The 16,471-nt window shown below is 38.1% G+C and overlaps 1 protein-coding gene across 2 annotated transcripts in view; it reads left to right on the top strand.

The window, feature by feature from the left end:
* The window catches only part of FBXL5 (F-box and leucine rich repeat protein 5), a 59,279-nt gene that overhangs the window by 18,897 nt on the left and 23,911 nt on the right, over nucleotides 1–16,471 (top strand). For both annotated transcript variants that reach the window (XM_036279343.1, XM_036279336.1), the window contains exons 2-4: nucleotides 8,175–8,390; nucleotides 11,109–11,204; nucleotides 14,830–15,016. In XM_036279343.1, the coding sequence (XP_036135236.1) occupies nucleotides 8,256–8,390; nucleotides 11,109–11,204; nucleotides 14,830–15,016 (418 nt within the window). In that variant the 5' untranslated portion in view covers nucleotides 8,175–8,255. The remainder of the gene's footprint in view (nucleotides 1–8,174; nucleotides 8,391–11,108; nucleotides 11,205–14,829; nucleotides 15,017–16,471) is intronic.

Raw genomic sequence — 16,471 nt, 5'->3', positions numbered from 1 at the left:
TTTGAGGGGTGCAATTTTTTGGCCTATAAAAAAAGTTTGCTCCCCTGGCTGATTTGGCTCACCAGTTAGAGCATCATCCAGAGGACCGAAGGGTCAAAGGTTCGATTCCCGGTCAAGGACATGTACCTGGGTAGCAGATTTGATCCCCGGCCCCAGTCACGATCATTCAAGAGGCAACCAATTGATCTCTCTCTCACGTCGATGATTTTCTCTCTTTCTCTGCCTCCCTTCCACTCTATCTAAAAATCAATGCAAAAATATGCCCATGTGAGGCACACTTTGCTGTAAACCAGTATGTCGTGTCATGCCACATCTCTCGATTGCATTATTTTCTCTTATGCTTGATTTAATCTTATGTTTTGTATAGTAACGTGCTGTACAGACTTGTAGCCTAGGAGCAGTAGGCTATACCATAGCCTAAAAATAGGCTATACTTAGATGGAATCTAGCTTGATGTTTATACAACAACGAAATCGCTTAATGATGAATTTTTCAGAACGTATCCTCATCATTAAGGAGCATATGATTGTATAATTTAAAGCTCTCAGGTAAATCCAGTGTGCAGCCAAGGGTGAGAATTACTTATCCAGGAGAAGCATCAAGAATGGGTAAGCCAAGCTGTTAGTTAAGCTGAGTAACCCTGATTTTTTTGAATTAGCTTACTGTAGTAGTGCTTTTCACTCCTCTGGCTTTTAAACTTTTTCTGAGTGTATCCTTTAATTGCAACAAAGAAAAAACTGGGGAGGTTTTTACCTTCTCAAAATCAAAAAGGGAAAGTTAGTGAGGACTAATAAAATATGAAGTATTTTCTCCATTTTAATTTGGGGAGTGGTAATCCGGGGATCACCTGAAATTGTTATGGAAGTTTTTGTCCATGCGTACATTTCCCTAGGAGGTTTGTGGCTTTCATTAGATTTCCAAATGCCTGATACTCTACTAAAATAATTAAGAATTACAAATTTGTTTCATTATGTACTAGACTAAGCAGCCTTATTTTAAAATTTTGAAAAAGTTAATTCTAATTTTGTGTCATTACTTGGTGATTGAGAACACTATAACAAATTTTGAAAACACTGCCATTTTTAAAAACAAAACTCAAATAAGATTCTTTTTAGTAGTTAAATGTTCCTTTTGTAATAACTAGAAAGTGTTTGCAGTTTGACATAAGTGAAAATCATCACTAATTCTGAACTAATTACATGTAGTTAATGAGGTTGCTGTATATATTCATCAAGAAGAGTAATAGTCCAATTTTCTGGCCTGTGGATCAGAGACCAAGGTGATTTAGAAGAAAAAAAATACTGCGTACGAATTCTATATCCAGATTTCTTCTTGATACTGACAGCGAATGGAACTCTCTCAGGGTGTTTTTTAGGAACTAGTGCAGAAAAAATAAGTATTTTATAATGGCTGAGTAGTCTTAAAGGACTATTTGTTTTTATTCATTTGCCAACCCAAGTTTTGCCTTCACCATCTTTTGATTGCACAGACCAGAGTTATCCAACCCAAACAGCCTACAGTAAAATTTTACAAAATGAGAAATAGTTTTTATACTCAAACTAAAAAGATACAAAGTATGTTATTTCACTGTATTAAAAATCTTGATTCTGCCCAGTCATTATAAAGAAGCAGCTGGGACTTGTAGGCCTAGGTTAGCTAGGCCAAATTTACATAAGCAGTTAGTGATAGATCCAGGTGAAAAATCCAAGTCAGGATCATAATTCCTACTGTAATTTTCTTTGTGTGAAAAAAATTTTTGGTAACAGTCTTTTATGAAATCTTTTTGCTAATTCACTGACTTTCCCAATTGGGATAATTTTAGTGAACATTTGCATTGAATGACATTCTTTTTCCAGTTTACTCCAATTCTTCAGTCTTTTCTCTAATCCTCAAAATTTAACATTACTTCTGCCAGTGAGCATTGAATTTTCTCTGTCAGTGACCATATAGTAAGTTGTGTTGATGTGAGATGAGGTCCCTATTATTAAGGAGTTTACACTCTAACCTTTGTGGTAGGATGGAAAGCTAAATGCAGAATAGTGGGAGCCAGTGGAGGTATATATGTGGTCAGCTCTACATTGTTAAAGTGTTGGGACTGGTCTCATTGTTTCTTTAAACTGGTTTCTGAGAACAAAGTAGGTGGTGGTTGTAAGGATGTACAGATTCCCAGACTTATACATAAGCCAGTTATAAAAAACTCAAGTGGTGGAGGCTTTATGGAGTGCCCAAGTGTTTCAGATAAGGATATTAAAAGTGCCATCTACTTTATCATTTTATAAAGAAAGGACAGTTTATGAACAAAGCAACTAGAGAAGAAATAAGCTCAGAATAATTTGAACAGATTATTTTTTAAAAATTGAACAAATACAACTTCATGAAGAATTCAGGTAGTTTTCCTATTTCTTTGTGTATCTGTAAAAACTGTTATTGACTGGCATTGAGAAGATTGGATTATCTGAGAGAATGTTGAACTGACAGCTGGACAGGAAGGTAAAGGATATTTCAATGAGTTCTTACTACAGTAAAATCTCAATACAGTGGACTAATTTGGCCAGGGGGTGTCTGTTAAAGCCAAAAGTGCGTTATATAATAAAGTTGGTTTTCTGACTGCGTATGTTGAAAATTGACAAACTAGTTTACCAATTTTTACTTATTAGACACGTTTGCATAATTAAAATTAAGCATGTGTGAAAAGTTTAATTTCACAGAAAAGTTTTCTGTATGTATTACTGTAATTTTAAATTTATACTGAATAGGTCTAGTAAAATTGTCCCTTCACCAATCACCTTGAGTAAACAAATGCTCACGGCTGGGCCATGGCTTAGTGCCCCTCACTGGGATTATTGGTTGGCAGGCGTTAAAACTGCTGCAGAAAGTCACATCATGAAACAGAACCAATTACGGAGCAGGATGTGGTGTTTATAAGTGGTAACTCTTGGATTTAAATATGTAGACTATAGTTGTAGATACATAATATTTATGTCGGAGAAATTGTTACAGTGCTTTTTCTAACATATGGTTGATTTAAAATTTGTTAAAAATAACAGTGAATTAACAACAAAAAATAACCTGTTAATTTAATTATAAGCAAATTTTGGTTAAAAGCGATTTTAAATTAATAGAGTGTTAATTTTCACATATGACACACGGACCGGAAATTTTATCCATTAAATCTGAAGTCTGTTAAATCGAGGTCCACAAAATTGAGGGTTTACTGTATATGCTTATTTCTTTAATATGTTATTTCTTTAAATCCTCACAAAAACCTTGTGAGACAAGTATTCTCTCTCATTTACAGATGAAGAAATAGATTTAGTGGTTAATAATTTAGGCAACTCACTCCACTAGTAACTAAGATTTTTTCCCCCTTCTGAAGCCCACCCAAGGTTTTTGCATTACCTCAATGGTTCTGCCGCTTAGTAGCCAAAATATTTTCCCTGTGGATCACAGTTTTTCTATCTGTAGAGTTAGTTTGACTAGAGATAGTTGGGTTTCTTCAAGTATAAATCTCCCTTGACTGAATGAAAGAAGCATTGTCTGGCTGAGTAGACAAAAAGTAAAAACTTATTTGTCATAATAATAGTGTTTAGGTTTTGTTATGTTATCTTCATATCTATTTTTTAACTTATCAATTATTTATGAGTTAAGTGACATACAACTTTTCAAATTAGTTTGAAGCTAGGCTCTAAGATTTTAGGTTGTAGAGTGTCTGAGACAGAGAGAGAGTCAGCTGTAAGTTTTTAAAATATGGGAGATATCAAGTTATTAGTTGTTACTATTTGTTAAATATGTGTATTTCTGTTCTACATAGGTTCTTTATTGAATTTGCCAGGCATCAGAGTATACAAGTTTATAGGTCACTTAGGAACTTTTATATCCTACTATAGAACATTGTTTTTCAAAGTGCGTCCTATGACCTATTTCATTAAATCAACTTTGTGGGTCAGAAACAGCATTAAAAAACAAAATGGAAAAGTAAGTATTAGAGTACATCACAGGTTAAAGAGGGAAATACTGTTTGCTGAAATTTTTTTGAAATGTTTGTGATGTGTGTGTGTCTGGATCTGTATTTCATACCATACGTAGTTAAACGTATTTGAAGAACAGTTCTTTAGAGCAGTATATCTCAACTGCAGCATTATTGACATTTTGGGCCAGATGATTGTTTGTTGTGGAGGCTGTCCTGTGCATTTGTGGGATGTTTAGCCCCATCTGTGACTTTTACCCACTAGATGTCAGTAGTACTTCTACTGTGGTGACATCCACAAATGTCTCCAGACCTTGCCTATTTGGTCCTGGGTGGCAAAATCAACTCTCTATGGAGAACTTTTGCTTTAGAACTGGCATTCTTTTTGACAATTTGCTCTGTTGAATCTGAAAAAATAGCTTTATGATTGGGACTGACATTGTATCTTGTGGAAAGAAGATAGGTTTTAGAGTCAGAGATTTGATCTGTTTTGTTGTCCACTAGTCAGGTTTGGGGTAAGTTATTTTCTCTGAGCCTCAAGTTTTTCACCTATAAAATGGGAATTAGAATACCTACTTTTCTAGGATTGTTTTAAGATAATATCTAAAAATACTTAGTGTAATACTTAACACATCAGAGGCCTCAGTATGTCCCAGATGTTATTGGTGTATAGGTTTATTTGTTCTCAATCCAGTCTATATGCTTGAATAACTGTGCATAGGCAGGCAGAATTTTAAAAAACAATTCATATAAACAGATTTTTATAAAAGTTAAATTGCTTATGCTCTTGTTAATTTTTTAACTGCTAAATTTACTGACTTTAATATCAGGTTAAAAATACTTGTTCTTGCCCTAGCCAGTTTGGCTCAGCAGTTGAGCGTCAGCCTGCAAACCAGAGAGTCCCGGGTTCGGTTCCCACTAGGGGCATGTACCACAAAAAAACAAACAAACAAACAAACAAAAAACACTTGTTCTTTTCAAGTGCAGAAAAACTAACGGGTAATATTATGTACTTTCAATGATAGTTTTATTTGAGCTAAATATAGAAATCACAGAAAAGCCCAAGTAAAGCTTACATATGTTATATTCTGTGTTCTTAAAATATATCATTAAATTTCACAAGAACCCTATGTGCGAGTTAATATTATTAGCCTTATTTTACAGATAAGGAAACCGAGGTACACAGCAATTGAATGGCTTTTGCTGACAGATGTAGATTCACACCTAAGCAATCTGGCTCCAGAGTCAGTATTTTTAACCACTATGCTGGATTGACTACATATTGCATAGAGTCTTTTTATATATCTAATTTGGTTTTCAGTTTGTAACATGAACCTAGGCTTTACCTCAGCTGGTCATTAAACTTGTAAGGTTTTCTTATAGTCCACTGAAAATGTATGCAAAATTCCTGAATGTTTTTTAAGATGTTCTTTTCCTTAACTCAAGTGAGACTTTTTCTTAATTGAGTTTAGAGAGAGGAAGGGGTGATGGGGGGGGGGGATCAATTTGTTGTTCCACTTATTTATGCATTCATTGGTTGATCCATATATGTGATGTATGTGCCCTGACCTGGGATTGAACCTGTAACCTTGGTGTTTTGGGGCAATACTCTAACCTATTGGTTACCTGGCCAGGGCCTAGGGCATTTTTTTACTTTTTTACCATTTAAAAAATTTTTATTTTATTTTATCCTCACTCGAGGACACTTTTGCATTTATCTTCAGATAGAGCGGGAGGGAGAGAGGGGAGGAGAGAGAGAGAGAGAGACAGAGAGACACATCGATGTGAGAGAGACACATCGAGTGGTTGCCACCCACATGACCCCAACCGGGGCCAGGGACAAACTGCAACTGAGGTTCGTGCCCTTAGCAGGAACCGAACCTGGGATTCTCTGGTCCATGGGCTGACGCTCTAACTGCTGAGCCTAACGGGCCAGGGCTTTTTTGGCCATGTTTTTGTTCTTGTTTTTAAAAAATATTATAGCCATTATTAATGCTCTCTTTTGATTTATCTCTTACTTTTACTGACTGATTTAAATTTTTTTTTAAATAAAGTGACATATGATAGTATTTGCTGAAATTAGACACTAGTGAATTTTATTGTGATCTTATGTGGCATTTCTTGGGATAAAAATCTACATTAGAACCCAGCTGGTGTGGCTTGGTTGAGCATTGTCCCATGCACCAGGAGGTCACCAGTTGGATCCCGTTCAGGGCACATGCTTGGGTTGCTGGCTCAATCCAGCAGGAGGCAGGAGGCAGGAGGCAGGAGGCAGGAGGCAGGAGGCAGGAGGCAGCCAAAATATGTTTTTCTCTCATCGATGTTTCTATCTCTCCTTCTCCCTCTCCCTTTCTCTCTCTGAAACCAATAAAAACTTTAAAAAAAAAAAAAATCTACATTGGTTTAACCAAACCATCCTGTGTGGCCTGGGAACTAAAGTTTGCAAAAATTGAAAGAATAGTATTTTAGGATGTGAAATTACATGAAAATCAAATTTTGGTGTCCATAAATAAAGTTCTTTTGGAATACAGCCACACTCATTCGTATGACTATGTTTGTGCAACAACACCTGAATTGCCTTGCAGAACTTAAAATATTTACTGCCTGGCCCGTTACAAAAAGTTGCCAACCTCTATTCTAGAAAATTTCCTTATTTATTGTGGTTACCATTCATTGTTTTAGTTTTCTTCACTTATGTTACAGAATGTAAGCTCTATAAAGGCAGACATGTCGTTTTTGTTAACTGATGTATCCTAAGTATAAGAAACAGTACCTGGCTCATGATAGCTTCTCATTAAATATCTAAATAGAGTAAAAAATACATGAATTTATAAAACTGAATGATTAATTTTCAAAATGATGATAGCTAATATTTATTAAGCACTAATACATTTTAATTCCACAGGTACCTTATAAACTACAGGTATTGTTATTATTTCCATTTAACACCAAGAAACAACTAAGACATGGAGGGAGAAAATTAACTTACCTATGGTTGCACAGCTAAATAAATGGTAGAACTGGGGTCTGATCTTAGAATCTGAACATAGGTCTGGTTTTCTATAAATTACTCTTAATATCTAATTCATAGTGTGTTTTACAGAAGCTAAATTAATTTTGTTGTGTATAGTGGAATAGTTTTGCTTTAGTCATCTTTTCTGATGCTTTGTCAAGAACCTACCATTCCTGCTGAGAATAGGCAATTAAGAAAGCTTAGACTGTGCTCTATTTTAGGAATACCAGATCAGACTTTACAAAGCAAGTCTAAGAAGCAAGTCCGTTTACTGTCTGTTGTTTCTAACCTAATCAGGTTTTCCCCTTTAAAATGAATTTTGAAACTGGAATTGATATTAATCAAAAGTGGATTTAATATGGCAATGGAGGTAATGAAGGGGTTGATTGTTTGAACTTTAACTTGAGTCAAGTTGATAATATGTATACCTTACACATGAGAATTTATTATGTCGTTTAAATGTAAAAAATTAAAATTGTGTCAGAATAGTCATTTTCTCTTGTTGAATAGAATTTTAAAAATGGCAGTGTATAGATTTCTTTATTTTCACTACTTTCTTTCCTTCAAGTGCATTTACCTTCTTATGCCCTAGGTTTCCACATTGTACTATTGTAGTGCCTCCACTACAGAAAAGTACACCATTTCTAATATAAGCTGCTAAGTGTTCATCCCAGTTTTCTTTTAAAAAACTAGTTCCCCTAAAATTATCTAATAATATTCTAATAGCTCAATATTTTATGATTATTTTCTGAAAGAGCAGACTCATCTTCATATTAAAGTTTAAACAAACTATTTTTGGATTGTTTAAATTGTAAGAGTAGTGTGATAGCATGAAGAACATTTTAAACAAAGAAAAAAGCCATTTACTGCATTGACAACTGTTTTATTACATCATTGTTAAAATATTATTGACTATATTCCCTGTGCTGTACTTTACACAGCTGTTAAGATGTTTACATCTAACTATGGACTTATATTTTAGCATATGTATAGACTAATGGGATTTTAGGTTTGGAAGGACTCTAGTCCAATCCCTTTTATGTAAAGAAACCTTAAATTTAATCAAGTACTTTAACCAAGTGTAAGAGAGCTATTTTGCTATGTACAAACTAAATAGGAATGTATTTCAGTATTATTGGTGCATATTTACATGTATTTACTATGCCTTTTTTTTTTTTTTTAATTTTTATTCAGCTTTCTAAAACCAACTTTTCCAACAACAGTGACTTCCGGGCTCTTCTGCAGTCTCTGTATGCAACTTTTAAAGAGTTCAAAATGCATGAGCAGATTGAAAATGAATATATTATTGGTTTGCTTCAACAACGCAGCCAGACCATTTACAATGTACATTCTGACAATAAACTCTCTGAGATGCTTAGCCTCTTTGAAAAGGGTCTCAAGAATGTTAAGGTGAGTTATAAAAATGGCTCTTTCACTATCACAACTTGTGTCATCTTCTGGTATGTCGTTGGTAAAACTGGTTAGCATTTTTAGTAAATGATGTTATGTTAGAGGGAAAAAAACACATTTTGAGACTTGTTAATAACTATAAGGAAGACTTTATTCAAGGGCTTATTACAGTGGGGTTCAACTCTGATCCAATAGGGACAAATGGGGATTTATAGCTAAGGAACTGGGTGGGGCCAGGAAAATTACTAAGTGGAAACGTCACAGCTAGAGAGATTCTTGCTACACTGACAAGGATTTTTCCTGAAGACAGACCAGAGTGATAAGATCTCAGTGGTGAATAGATATTGAGGATGGTAAGATATTGATGCCAAGAGGAGATTGTTTGATAGGTTAGATTGACTCAGGATGATTTTTGTTAAAACTGGACTAAGTGTACCAAGGACAGAGCTCAAGATTGGATGTAGTTAAGAAGAGAGCTTAGTGGAGCCTCCGTCAGGTTTACTAAGACTCTTTGTCAGTGACATCTTTATTACTGTGTATAGAATCCCATAATGAATGCTACTCCCTAAATCTTAAAATTGTTTTTGAAGTTGAAATTTTCACTACCAGAAAAATTTTACTATCATATATTTGCTGAACTCTTAAAAGAAAGATATAATAAATGTAGTTACTAGTGATTAAAGGTAAAATTGTTACATAGAAAGAATAAACACCTGAATTTTATAAATTGTATTTATTTTAAAATTGAATGTTAGCTAAAATGTTTACTATATTTTCTTTTTCCATATTTTAAGGACACAGGGTTTGTTAAACAGGATAATTTTTAATTGTTAACATAAATAGTTTTGAGTGTAGTTTAGGATAATGATATAGAGAGATTTTTCTATTAATTATATTTACGTATTGTAGGATATTTGAAATTTGGTCATTGTTTCTCCCCCTGCTGGCCTGTTGAAGCATAGACTTAAGTTGCGACTGTCAAACCACCATGCACCAGTTACTTACAGAATTGTGTTCTATCTAGAAAGACTGTTCTGCGTTAGGGAAGAGGATGGCTTGAAAGGAAAGAAACGATTCAAGCAGGAAAGCTATTATTAAAAAATTACTCTAATAGTCTCTGGAAGAATACACAGTAGCTGTCTGGTGGGGGGAGGTGGGAGATGGCATAGTGGTAGGGTACTGGGTAGGATTGATGGGAGATTTACTTTTTATTGAATACTCTTTTATACTCATTGAATTTTGTACAGGGTTGGCAAAAGTAGGTTCACAGTTGTGAGTACATGAAACAGTTTACTTTTGTATTATTTATTAATTGTATTATTTTTCATATAAACCTACTTTTGCCCCACCCTGTATTATGTTCATGTATTACTTATTCTATAAAATGGTTAGATCTGAACTAAAGTAATGGCTAGTGGAGATAGAGGGGAGGGGGCAGATGAAAATTTTGTAGGACATATAAAATTAATAGGATATAATGCTTGCATAAAAAGGGAGGAGTAAAGGAGAAAGAAAGGAAATAAGAATAAGAATTGAGCCTGATTTCTAGAGAATATGGATAACACTTGGGGAATAAAAAGATCCATTATGTATAGGTTGGGTTTGAACTGCTAATGCAATTCAGGTGGGCATTTATTAATAGAAGGAGGCAGAGATGGGTTTCAAAGTCAGAGAGTAATTTGATTTGGAAAAGAAAATTTGATCATTATTGGCATGTAAGAGGAAATGGAAGGTACTTGGGTATGCTTATGAAAAATGTATACAATTTTAAGAGAATAAGACATTGGGTAGAATATTAGGAAGCAGTTGAAAGATGGGTTGAAAAAGGAGGTATGAGCCTGGCTGGTGTGGCTCAGTGGTTGAGCATTGACCCATGCACCAAGAGGTCACCGGTTTGGTTCCCAGTCGGGGCACATGCCACATGCGTGGATTGTGGGGGAGGTGGCCAGTCCATGTTCTCTCTCATCCATGTTTCTCTCTCCCTTCTCTCTCTCTCAAATCAATAACGAAAAAAAAAAGAAAAGAAAAAGGAGATATGAAAGGATACAGCAGGGGCAAAATATTCCCACATTTTAAAAATTCATTATTTTGTAAATTTTCCACATTTTAAGTTTAGAGGGCTGCTGTAGAAGTGATGGATAAGTTACAGGGAGATGGGATCTTTGTTCTTATGAGGAAGAACTTTTTAGCAGTTGTCTGGACTTAGAATGATTTACTTCAAGATGCATTGAATGCCTTGCCTTTAGAAGTTGATACCTTGTCTTTGGAAATGTACATGGTCTTCTGTAGGATAATGTAACAAGTATTCTGAATTGCTTAGTGGAAGATGCACTAGATGACCTTATTCAGCCTTTTCCATCTCATGGCATATAAACTAATTACTAAAATTATGCAGCACACCAAAAAATATATTTTTTGTCTATCTGACAAAATAGGTATAAGTTTGATTCATTCACAGCAGATGGCTGTTACTGTTGGCTGTTGTTATTTTTTTATTTGATAGTCTAAGGGAAAGGGGGTCAGTGCCCTGACTAAATAGTCAGGTATTACGTGGTTTAAAATTCTCACAGCACGCTGGTTGAAAATCATTGCTTTAAAAGGACTCTGTAATGATAAGAGTCCAGTAGGCTCCTGTGGATTGCTTGGAGATATATGGAGAAATTATATAAATACATACTTTAGAACTTTTTTAGAATACTTTTTTTTGTTTGTTTCTAGAATGAATATGAGCAGTTAAACTATGAGAAACAGCTGAAAGAGAGATTGGAGGCTTTTACCAGAGATTTTCTTCCTCACATGAAAGAGGAAGAGGAGGTAAGCATAATTTTTCCTCCTTGTGATTTTGATTTATAAATTTTTAAAAGGGTTGCCCTGGCCGGTTTGGCTCAGCGGTTAGAGCGTCGGCCTGCGGTCCAGAAGAGACCCAGGTTCAGTTCCGCTAAGGGCATGTACCTCGGTTGCAGTTTGTCCCTGGCCCTGGTTGGTCGTGCGGGTGGCAGCCACTCGACGTGTCCCTTTCACGTTGATGTTTCTCTCTTTTTCTCTCTCTCCCTCCCACTCTATCTGAACAAAAAATGGAAAAATGTCCTCGAGTGAGGATTAAAAAAAAAAAAAGGGTTATTTTGGGCCCTGGCCGGTTTGGCTCAGCAATTAGAACGTCAGCCTGCAGATTAGAGTCCTGGGTTTGATCCTGGCCAAGGGCACATACCTTGGTTGCAGTTCATCCCTGGCCCTTGTTGAGGTCATGTGCCAGGCAACCAGTCGAGGTTCTTTCTCACACTGTCGCTCCCACTCCCGCTCCCGCTCCCCCTTCCTCTCTCTCCCGCTCCCCCTTCCTCTCTCTCCCCTCCCGTCCCCTTCCTCTCTCATCCACTGCTCCCCCTTCCTCTCTCTCCCGCTCCCCCTTCCTCTCTCTCTCCCGCTCCCCCTTCCTCTCTCTCCCGCTCCCCCTTCCTCTCTCTCCCGCTCCCCCTTCCTCTCTCTCTCCCGCTCCCCCTTCCTCTCTCTCTCTCTCCCCCCCTTCCTCTCTCTCCCGCTCCCCCTTCCTCTCTCTCTCCCGCTCCCCCTTCCTCTCTCTCTCTCTCCCCCCCTTCCTCTCTCTCCCGCTCCCCCTTCCTCTCTCTCTCCCGCTCCCCCTTCCTCTCTCTCTCCCGCTCCCCCTTCCTCTCTCTCTCCCGCTCCCCCTTCCTCTCTCTCCCGCTCCCCCTTCCTCTCTCTCCCGCTCCCCCTTCCTCTCTCTCTCCCGCTCCCCCTTCCTCTCTCTCCCGCTCCCCCTTCCTCTCTCTCTCTCTCCCCCCCTTCCTCTCTCTCCCGCTCCCCCTTCCTCTCTCTCCCGCTCCCCCTTCCTCTCTCTCTCTCTCCCCCCCCTTCCTCTCTCTCCCGCTCCCCCTTCCTCTCTCTCCCGCTCCCCCTTCCTCTCTCTCCCGCTCCCCCTTCCTCTCTCTCTCTCTCCCCCCCTTCCTCTCTCTCTCCCGCTCCCCCTTCCTCTCTCCCGCTCCCCCTTCCTCTCTCTCCCGCTCCCCCTTCCTCTCTCTCCCGCTCCCCCCTTCCTCTCTCTCTCTCTCCCCCTTCCTCTCTCTCTCTCTCCCCCCCCTTCCTCTCTCTCTCTCGCGCTCCCCCTTCCTCTCTCTCCCGCTCCCCCTTCCTCTCTCTCCCGCTCCCCCTTCCTCTCTCTCCCGCTCCCCCTTCCTCTCTCTCTCCCGCTCCCCCTTCCTCTCTCTCTCCCCCTCCCCTTCCTCTCTCTCCCCCTCCCCCCCTTCTCTCTCTCCTCTCCTCCCCTTCTCTCTCTCTCCTCCCCCCCTTCTCTCTCTCTCCCGCTCCCCCTTCCTCTCTCTCTCCCGCTCCCCCTTCCTCTCCCCCTTCCTCTCTCTCTCCCGCTCCCCCTTCCTCTCTCTCTCCCGCTCCCCCTTCCTCTCCCCCTTCCTCCAGCTCTATCTGAAGATAAATGGAAAAATACCCCCGTGAGGATTTTGTTCTCTGGGCTTGCTGTGCCTCTCCAGAGCACTTTGTGTCTTTCCCTTCCCCTCTGCTTCCCCCCAGGCGAGTTGCCTGTGCCTTTCTCTCTCCTAAACTCCACGGGCCCTTCTGCCTCTGTGACTTGTTTCCTTCGCCTATGTAGCCCCACCGACTCACTTCTGTGACTCCCGTAACTTTCCAAATGAACTTTCTTTTATATTTAAAAATAAATAAAAATGTTATTTTGCCTTTGATTCTTCACAATAACACATAGGAAGATAAGCCTCCATTTCATTTTAGGAAATGAAGAAAAACCCAAGAGAAAATGGCAGTAATTTTTTTTTTTTTACCTCCAGAAGGTGGTTTTTCATTGAATGAATGATTTAATTCGTTTTTTCAATATTTTCTTATTAGGCAGATGGCACTATATTAAATGTTATAACTTTTTATGCCATCCTAATGCATTTTCAGAATGTTGAGAGGATTCTTTAAACTTTTTCTGTATTTTCATGCCAAGTTTAATAATTTTTAGTGTTCTCTCTTTTTTTTTTATCCTCACCCGAGGACCTTTTTTTCCATTTTATGTTCAGATAGAGTGGGAGGGAGAGAGAGGGGGAGAGAGAGAGAGAGAGAGAGAGAGAGAGAGAAACATCAACGTGAAAGGGACCCATCAAGTGGCTGCCACCCACACGACCAACCGGGGCCAGGGACAAACTGCAACCGAGGTACATTCCCTTAGCGGGAACCGAACCCGGGTCTCTGGACTGCAGGCCGACACTCTAACCGCTGAGACAAACCGGCCAGGGCTAGTGTTCTCTTTTTAGTAGTGGATTTTAGTAAGTAAATGTTGGTGTTAAATTTATCAGTCTTATGCCTAGTGTACATGTATTGGGATATTACTGAATGGGTAAGCAAATATTTTTTCCTTCTGTTCTTTCTCTAATGTGGGAAGGTGTGCTCTTCTTTGAGCACACCCGGGCCCCCTCCTTTCCTTAGGCATGTGCTTTGCGTCTTCCGTGCTAAGCTCTAAGGGTCCCGATGAGACCCGCACCCAGGGAAGAGGGGGCAGCCACAGCTCGTTCCGGTTTACCCCCTTATCCTGTCTCCAGGGGCTCTTCCTTTGTTTCACTGTCCCAAACTTTAATAAACTTCTCACTTGAAAAATAATAAAATGGATGAATATCAGGGGTAAGGAATGGAGAAAATATTTTATAAGGAACTAGAGTCTTGTTCATCTGAAAATCAGTTATTATAGTGATTCTTAACTATGGCTTCCCCTAATAATCAGACTGATATTTTAAAAAAAACACTTTAAGTCCTTTCCAGACTAGTTTGATCAGGTGGGAGATATTGGTATGGGTATATTTTAAAGGCCCCCCAAGTTGTTACAGGCAGCCAGCACTGAAACCACTGTTACTAGAGCAGCTTTCTTAACCTGTGATGCATATGAAAATTATCGGTGGAACCATTAAAAAAACCCTCCACCTTTACAGGTTTTAATTCTGTAAATTAGCATTTGGGACTAAGCATCTATTTTGAGGAAGAAATCTAGGTAATATTGAATAGTTGAAAGTCTCTGTAGAACTTGGACTTAGGCTGGGGACCATTCCCACAGGATTTAGAGGCCTGGTTTGGGAAGAGGCCAGTTGCTGTAGTAGCAGAAGGCAGTTAACTGACCTAACTGTCCAACTGCAAGAGAATGACGAAGGCTGTTTGACAGGCTCTGTGCAGGAAGACCTTCTGGTTCTGACACTTTGAAATTGTTTAGGGATTGATTTAGCCAGAGAATTCATAGAGAGAAGGATCTTTTTGGTGATATTCTTCTCTATACTTTTTGGATAAGCTAACTTAGTGGTAACAACTAAAAATTTTATATCTTTGAAATAGGTGATCATAATACTACACTTCAGCCATTAATACTTTCAAAGGTGAAGAGTAAAAATGAATTAAGCATTTTTCCTTACGACTATTTTGTTTAATTTAGGTGTTTCAGCCCATGTTAATGGAATACTTTACCTATGAAGAACTTAAGGATATTAAAAAGAAAGTGATTGCACAGCATTGCTCTCAAAAGGATACCGCAGAACTCCTCAGAGGCCTCAGCCTGTGGAATCACGCTGAGGAGCGGCAGAAGGTTTTTAAATATTCTGTGGATGAAAAGTCAGATAAAGGTGAGATTCATATGTTTAGGTAGCAGATGATTTATTAGTTTCAAGGCCATTTGTTTTTTGTTGAAATGAACTTTAGATTTTGTTTGAGGAATTATAAGCCATTTATTTTCAAGTGTAAATTTGAAGACAGTAGTTTCTAAGAATTTAGTGTTGTCTGGTAAGTTAGCATCTCATATACTTGGGCCATGTATAATCTATTTCTTAAAGGGATTTATACATACATAAACTAATAATAATTGGCCTATCAAATTACTGAAAACTACCAGATACAGAGCCTTTTGCAGTATCATCCAACTCTTAGAGTTCCATTGACCATATGGCTGCTTTTATCTTTCCTTGTTTCATCAGTTTTCAAAATCATTTATACTTAAAGTTTTATCTCCAACCTTTCCCATGTGTCATTCTCTTAGCTTCCATCTTGTAATACATAGTTTTTCTTTCTTTTTTTTAAAAATGGTTTTTATCAATTTTTTTTTTTTTTTTTTTGGAGAGGAAGGGAGAGGGAGAGAGAGATAGGAACATCAATGAGAGAGAGAAGCATCAACACCGATCAGCTGCCTCCTTCATGCCCCCTACCAGGGATCGAGCCTGTAACCTGGGCATGTGCCCTGAGTGGGAATTGAACCAGTGACACCTCTTGGTGCATAGGTTGATGCCCAACCACTAAGCCACACCAGCCAGACAATACATAGTTTTTCTATGAATAGTTACCTGGAGAAAACAAATGATAAATGCAAATAAAATATGCCTACTTGTTTTTTTTTTTTAAGATTTTTTTATTGATTTTTAGAGAAAGAAGAAACATCCATGTGAAATTGAAACATCAGTGGGTTACCTCCTACATGGCTCCCTACTGGGGATCCAGCCCACAACCTGGGCATGTGCCCTGACAGAATTGAACCGGCAACCAACTGAGCCACACCAACCAGGGCAAATATGCCTACATTTTTTCTTAGACTACTTCCTCCTTTTAATTCTTATTTGTCTTTGATAGCTTTGCCTTTTAAAACATTTTTAAAAATTGGCATCCTTAGGTTAGTAAAAATTCCTTTGATTCTTCTAGATGGGCAATAGTAATGATACTTATGTTAAAACAGCTTAAAAAATTTTTTAAATCAGTCCTTTTCTGTTATTTTTTCTTTAATAAAGTAGGTGAGATGCAAGTTGAAACAAAAATGTTTTTTGTAAGTTAAGCTATAATTAAACCTATAAAGCTTGTGTGCTTCGCTCTGAAATTCAACTTGTGCTTTAGACACCAAGCCAAGACCTGTGTGCCTGGTTTAATTGTAGTATAACATGGGATTTAAAAGCATCACACTTATTACATTTAATTTTCCCACTCCTTCAAAGCAAATTATGGCTGCATTATTTTTAAAATATTTGCCCTTTAAAAAGGGTTAGAAGTAATTTATCATAGCAGTTCTATAGTTTGGTGAAAATAAGTCGTATGCAAAG

This window comes from Molossus molossus, unplaced genomic scaffold (assembly GCF_014108415.1).
Source record: "Molossus molossus isolate mMolMol1 unplaced genomic scaffold, mMolMol1.p scaffold_m16_p_1, whole genome shotgun sequence".
Classification (NCBI taxonomy): Eukaryota; Metazoa; Chordata; class Mammalia; order Chiroptera; family Molossidae; genus Molossus; species Molossus molossus.
This window is presented reverse-complemented; position numbering and strand designations above follow the sequence as displayed.